Genomic DNA, 6,474 nt, shown 5'->3' on the forward strand with positions numbered 1-6,474 from the left:
GATTCCAAACAAACAAACAAAAAAAAATCGGGTCTGTCGGGTCGGGCCGGTCGGGTCGGGCCTGGGACCAGATTTATAAGTTGGGTCGGGCCTGGACAAAAATTTAAGCCCGACAGTCGGGCCGGGCCGGGTCTGGGCATAGCCATCGGGCCTAATTTCTGCTGTAGAGCCCGGCCCGGCCCGGATTTTGATCACCTCTAAGTCAAATCCATCTCTCACTGACTCTCCTACGAATGAAGGGATTCTTTCGCATGAAAGAATGATCTGTCTTCTTTCATGATATTATGTCCTGATCTCAAAACACTTTAAAATTTTTTATTCGTTCAAAAAATTGTAATAGACAATAGAAATTAATAGCTAGAATATTTGTAATTGACGGGCAATTCCACCAAATTTTTGATGCTTTATTCTCTAACCTCATTAATACTCAAAAATTGGCGTACATATCGTGATATGTATGTACTAGCTCTATTGCCCTCAGTGCTGCATTACTAGGGCAACACATTTTTCCTTCGTCAGTGGCTGACAGGGTGAGAACAACAAACTTCATGAAATCAACCATTGTGGTTAGATTTTCAAAGGTCTTCAATGGCTTCCTCTTCCCCCCCAAGAAACTCTTCCTTTTTGGAGGCGTTCACAATTCCACTGCTTGAACCTGCTGCAAACAGAGATGTGCCTAGTTCAGCCCTAGCACCCTAATTGTGCTCTTCTAAATTTCTCCGCCACTGGGGAATCACTAGAGCTGCCTACTATACCTCGCATCCCTACTTCTCAAGTCCACCGCTCAGCGACTCAGGTAGTATCCCTTCTCCTCTCCTTTTCTTTTATTCTTCTTAATATATTCATGGATCCATAGAATCCACCGCTCCACCATCCTTCTTCCCCCATTATCTCCTTCCTAGGTTGTTCTCCGACCACTAGCACAGCCACTGCTACCTGCTTGTCATAATTCCATTATTAATAGACCAACATGTTTTACCAGAAATGGCTATGCAACTAGGGTCCGCAGCATTAAACCTTTGAAAGAAGTTAATCTTGCACCTTGCTCAAATGAACCTTTGAAATAAGTAAAACTTGCACTTTATTCGCTAAAACTGCAAATAAGCCCGGGTTGACCTGATCCGACCCTACCTCCTTAAACCCGAACTATCCCATGTTAAAAGATCCATAGGGCAGGATCGAGTTCTAAGATTAGATTATTATTATTTTTGGATCAGATTTAAATTTACTAAATTCAAAACGAAATCCAATCTGACTCAATTTACTTAATTTTTTTTTTAAAAAATTGAATTTCTAATTCCTACGACCGGACAGATCTAACCCGAATCGGAAAAAAATCATTGACCATGACCCGTCCGCGTGCCGCGAGGCCCGCGACCCGTCCGTGAACCGTAACCCGCTCGCTCTCAGACCTCACTATCCCCCAATTCCCAAATCACTAATGCCTACGACCGAAATCTCTCATTCATTCCCATCGGCCATCTCTCTCTCTCCCGTTAGGGTTCTCTCTCCCATCGCGACCGTGGACTATTCCTCAACCCGTCTAGACCATCGGCCGTCGGCCGTTCGTGAGCATCGCCCATCGCGATCGATCTCCACCTTAGTTCGTGCAGCGAATCGGTCTCTTCGGCGCCGTCCGGCGACTTCGGCGTTTTCGTTCCCACTCTCGAGGTATGCCCCTCCTCCGAAACACTAGAACTGCATCTTGCCCTACGTCTTCTCCATCCTCCCTTCTTCCTCCTCTAGATAATGCAATACCATTTACCATGATCACTTTATGACTATTAGAATAGTTTTCCCAGAACTATTCCTTCTGTTTTTCGGCTACGACTTTTTGAAATGACTGGATCGATAAGTTCAGGCTCCAGAGTAGGGTTCCTAGGACTTCTCTTGTTGTAATCTTTAGCCCAGAACTTTTCAAGTTGCTCTCTGAGGGCAGCATTTATTTTACAGTAAGAAGAAACAGAATTAATATAACCATTCTTTTTTTTTTCTTTGATGATAAGGGAGGTTTAAAAAACACCTGGCTTTATTAATGATTCAAAATTATTTAGAAGATAATTGGTACAAAATAAGCAACGAAAACGCATAAAAAACAGGGCTACTTAATGGCAGAGATCAGACAAAGTACTCCAAAAACAAACCACACCTGAGACCACTTGGGATTAAAAGGATTCTCCTCAGCAACAACACCGCTCTCTAAGGCTCATCTCATAGTGGCAGCACATCTAGGTTGTTGGTGAATAAAATCTTACCCACAGGCTACAGCAGGAACTTAAAAAGCAGCAGATATAAGAGTATGATGATAGGGCGGGGGTCAACAATCCCAAAAAGTACATGGATTTTGTGTTCCACTTTATACATTTTATGGTATTCATCACCTATCAGATCATCACACAGTTTACTCACTTTACCAGTCCAAGCTGATCGCTTAGTTTACTAGAAATTGGTGATTGGTTTAGTTAAAATTCCTGGAATGCCACTTAAAACTCAACCTGGACCTGACCCAGACCCGAATTACTTGGGTTGAGGAGGAGGGATGCGAGGGAGAGTGGGCAGCTCTAGTGATTCCCAGTGGCGGAGAAATTTAGAAGAGCACAATTGGGGTGCTAGGGCTGAACTGGGCACAGTATATATACTTATACACCAGTCGGTTCAGTTGATTTTATTTAAAACTTTAAACCGAAAACAAGCTGACCTTTTCTTTTGAACTGATACTGGATTGAACAAATATCCGACTCAAACCGTATCGAAATAATCAGTTTGGATGGGTTACTTTGGAATGATATTGGCCATCCCTTAGGTTTGTTTAATGGCAGCATATTGGTCTGGTCTGGTCTGGTTTCTCCTGTCTGCTTTCATAACAAATAAATCCTGTACTCTAATTAGCATGAGCAAAGTCAAACTCCAAACCTGACTCAACTCCAAATCTTTCAATATTTCTTACATACCTTCAAGTCTGCTAAAGGTTATTCTACATTCTCTTGCATAGTATGTCTAATCTATATATTTAATGTGATCATATGCACAAGGACTAACTGATCTGTCAATTTCTATTAGAAGAAAGCTACAAATGATAAAGAGCATGTTGGTGGAAAGGACCATATGCTCAGTCTGGCTGTGAATTCACCAGTAATATCTCAACTAGGACTTGTAAACACCAAAACTAATGATATTATCCCAGCTCCATGAAAGGGGGCACCAGCTGATATGGTTGTTGGAGGAATTCCATCATCCAAATGTCAACATACAGATGATCAAAAAATTGTTTTGTTGATTTACAGAACATACTATTCCCTTTTGTGTTGTCTTTTTATGCACAACAATAATTATGTTATTAGCAATGTGCCATTTTTTGGCTTTTCAGATTGTACTTAAAATGTCATCAATTATACTTTATGTGCTGTTTTTATATCCATGCCTCTGTTATTTTCCCTCGCAGTTTTGAATTTGAAGCTATCCTTTTCATGTATGTTTGTTTTACTTTTACCATTTGCAATCAAATCCCAAAATCTAGCAATTATACTTTCATTGACACCTAATAAATTGTAAGCACATTCCAAATGATAGCTTCAAACTAAAATGGACAGAAGCCCATTTAGCCCAGCCCACTTAGCCCAGCCCATTTGAGCGAAGCCCATTTAGCTTAGCCCTATTCAACCTGATAAACCGAATTGAATTGAACTGAATTTCTTGGGTTAGTTTGAACCAATTTTTGCAGATGGTTGGTTCAGTTTTGGTTTTAGAAAATAGATTTAAATTGGTTCAGTTTCAAGAATGACTCTAAACTGGTCCCACCCAAACTGCACACACCCTCGTCGGCGAATCACTTACATCTATAAGTTCGCGAAAACCTTCAAATCCCTACATCCCTTTTTTTCCTCAGTATTTTGATTAAGTACCCTTGTGTTTTCCTCTGGAGATGTCTCCCGCCATTGAAAGTTGGTGTTTTTCGATAATATTAGTATGAAATCACCCACTTGTTTTGGAAAAAAATTATTTTTGAGTAGAAAAATTGAGTTTTAACACTCTTTTCTTCTTTCATTTTTGGATTATAGTATTGCTTAGAACTTATTATTTTTGTGTGATTTTCGTCTTTGAATTGCAGTTCTTTTGCGAAGAAAATGAGTTTGATTTCTCAAAATATGCTCCCCAAGAAACGAAGAGAGAAGATTGATGGAGAAGCAGCTGATGGGTTGGTTGATGAACATAAACTGAAGAACTCGAAGAGGAAGAATAGAGGCAGAGATTATGACTTGTTGGAGGGAAATAGAGAGCAGGAGAAGGAGATGAAGAAGCTGGAGAGCTTCTTGTTTGGTACCCTTCACTCCCCTGTGGAATTTGGCAAGGAAGCTGGTGGAGAAGAGGAGGAGGTGGCTCAGGATGTGCCTTTGTTCTTCGTGGATAAGTCCACCGGCGATGAAATGGTAGTCTATGAAGAGGACTTGCATTCTCGAATTGAAGAACGGCGTAAGGAAGAGAAGAAGCCAGCATGGGTTGATGACGAGGAGGAAAGGACGGAGGTGGACATAGTGAAGGTCAATAGGTTGAGGAAGCTTAGGAAGGAGGCTGATGAGCGTGTGATATCAGGTGCAGATTATGTGGCTAGACTACGCGCCCAGCATGCTAAGCTGAATCCTGGAACAGAATGGGCACGTATTGACCAGAAATCTGCCCATGTTGGTGCTTCCGATGATGAATCCGATGATGAAAGCGGTGTCACGGTTGCCCATGGATATGAGGATATGGAAGGTGGTGATATTCTCCGGAGCAATGATAAGCTTGTTGTTAAAGGTAGGGATAAGCTGTTGCCAGGGCTGTTGGAGTACTCAAGGCTAATGAATGCCAATTCAGAGGAGCCTTCCAATGGTCCTATCAATTCAGTTCAGTTTCATAGGAATGGCCAATTGCTGCTGACTGCTGGACTGGACAGAGGGTTGAGGTTTTTCCAGGTTGATGGAAAGCACAACACTAAGATACAGAGCATATTCATTGAGGACTGCCCGATATATAAGGCTTCATTTTTGCCTGATGGGTCTGAGGTCATAATTTCTGGCAGAAGGAAGTTTTTTTACAGCTTTGATTTGGTGAAAGCGGCCGTAAGTAAGATAGGTCCTTTGACGGGGAGGGAGGAGAAAAGTCTGGAAGTTTTTGAGGTTTCCCCTGATTCGAGCACCATTGCATTCATCGGTAATGAAGGTTATATTCTTTTGATGTCGTCAAGAACAAAGGAACTGATTGGAACTGTCAAGATGAATGGAAGCGCACGTTCTTTGGCTTTTGCTGATGGTGGGCAGCAGCTATTGAGCAGTGGTGGTGATGGGCAAGTTTATCACTGGGATCTTAGGACAAGGAGGTGCATCCACAAGGCTGTCGATGAAGGGTGTATAGTGGGTTCAGCCCTCTGTGTTTCACCAGACAACTCTTTGTTTGCAGCAGGTTCAAGCAGTGGAATTGTGAATGTCTACAAAAGGGGAGAGTTTCTTGGGGGAAAGAGGAAGCCATTGAAGACCATTGAAAATCTAACCACAATGGTTGATTTCATGAAGTTTAATCATGATGGACAGATTTTGGCTATTAGCTCAAGAATGAAGAAGAATGGTCTAAAATTGATACATGTTCCATCTTTTACCGCCTTCTCAAACTGCCCCCTCCCAGATTTAGTTTGCATTACCCACGTGCTTTGGATTTCAGTCCTCATGGAGGTTTCATGGCCATGGGAAATGCTGGTGGAAAGGTTCTGTTGTACAAGTTGCATCATTATCAATATGCATAAACCATTGCGGCAGTGGTCGGCAACTCTGGCTTGTGGTATCATACTTTTCTTTAACCTATTGAGCTGGCAGTTTTTAATACCTTCAGTTGTGGTTAGTATTATTTTCTGTGTTGATGTCTTTTTGTTTATTAATGGTAATCAATGTAATTTTTCCCTTTAGGATGTCGGTATGTTGGCATGAAGTATTGCATAAACCAAATTAGTTGGCTGGATTGAATTTGACTGGCATTATTATTTTAATTTCTCTCTCTCTCTCTCTCTCTCTCTCTCTGTATGTGTGTCTGAATTGGGTCTGCTCTATATGATAAGCTCAAAATTGGTTGAAATAGTCAGTAGAAGAATAGGACTCTTCTAGGATAATTTCGTCTCTCTCGAGTCTTAAATCATTTCTTAAGTGGATATGTATAAAAAAGATGCTCAATGTAGCAAGCTGACAAACCTGATGTGATATAATGACATCATTTTTTTCTGAAGATGGTGCGTCAGTATTGCTTATTTTTGAGTTAATCCTTGAAAAAGATAATATGAACAATTGCAGTCAAACAAAGTTGCATATTGTTGTTGAATGTGCTCAAATCAGACTGTACGTGCAAACTCTGTTTGGCGGCTTTAGAAGATACTACCTCAATTGATCCTTATGCAGCTGAAGTTGCAGGTGAAATTAATACAGACAATTGTTTGCATGAATGCAAATGGCA

The 6,474-nt window shown here is 41.1% G+C and overlaps 1 protein-coding gene across 1 annotated transcript; it reads left to right on the plus strand.

Annotated features, from left to right (window-relative positions):
* The first annotated feature begins 1,367 nt into the window (after positions 1 to 1,367).
* LOC120109746 (U3 small nucleolar RNA-associated protein 18 homolog) lies at positions 1,368 to 6,014 on the plus strand. Its single transcript, XM_039123448.1, is given in 3 exon segments — positions 1,368 to 1,671; positions 4,109 to 5,643; positions 5,646 to 6,014. Coding segments are annotated over 3 exon segments (1,896 nt in total). The 5' UTR covers positions 1,368 to 1,441; the 3' UTR covers positions 5,777 to 6,014.
* The last annotated feature ends 460 nt before the right edge of the window (positions 6,015 to 6,474 follow it).

This window comes from Phoenix dactylifera, unplaced genomic scaffold (assembly GCF_009389715.1).
Source record: "Phoenix dactylifera cultivar Barhee BC4 unplaced genomic scaffold, palm_55x_up_171113_PBpolish2nd_filt_p 002657F, whole genome shotgun sequence".
Classification (NCBI taxonomy): Eukaryota; Viridiplantae; Streptophyta; class Magnoliopsida; order Arecales; family Arecaceae; genus Phoenix; species Phoenix dactylifera.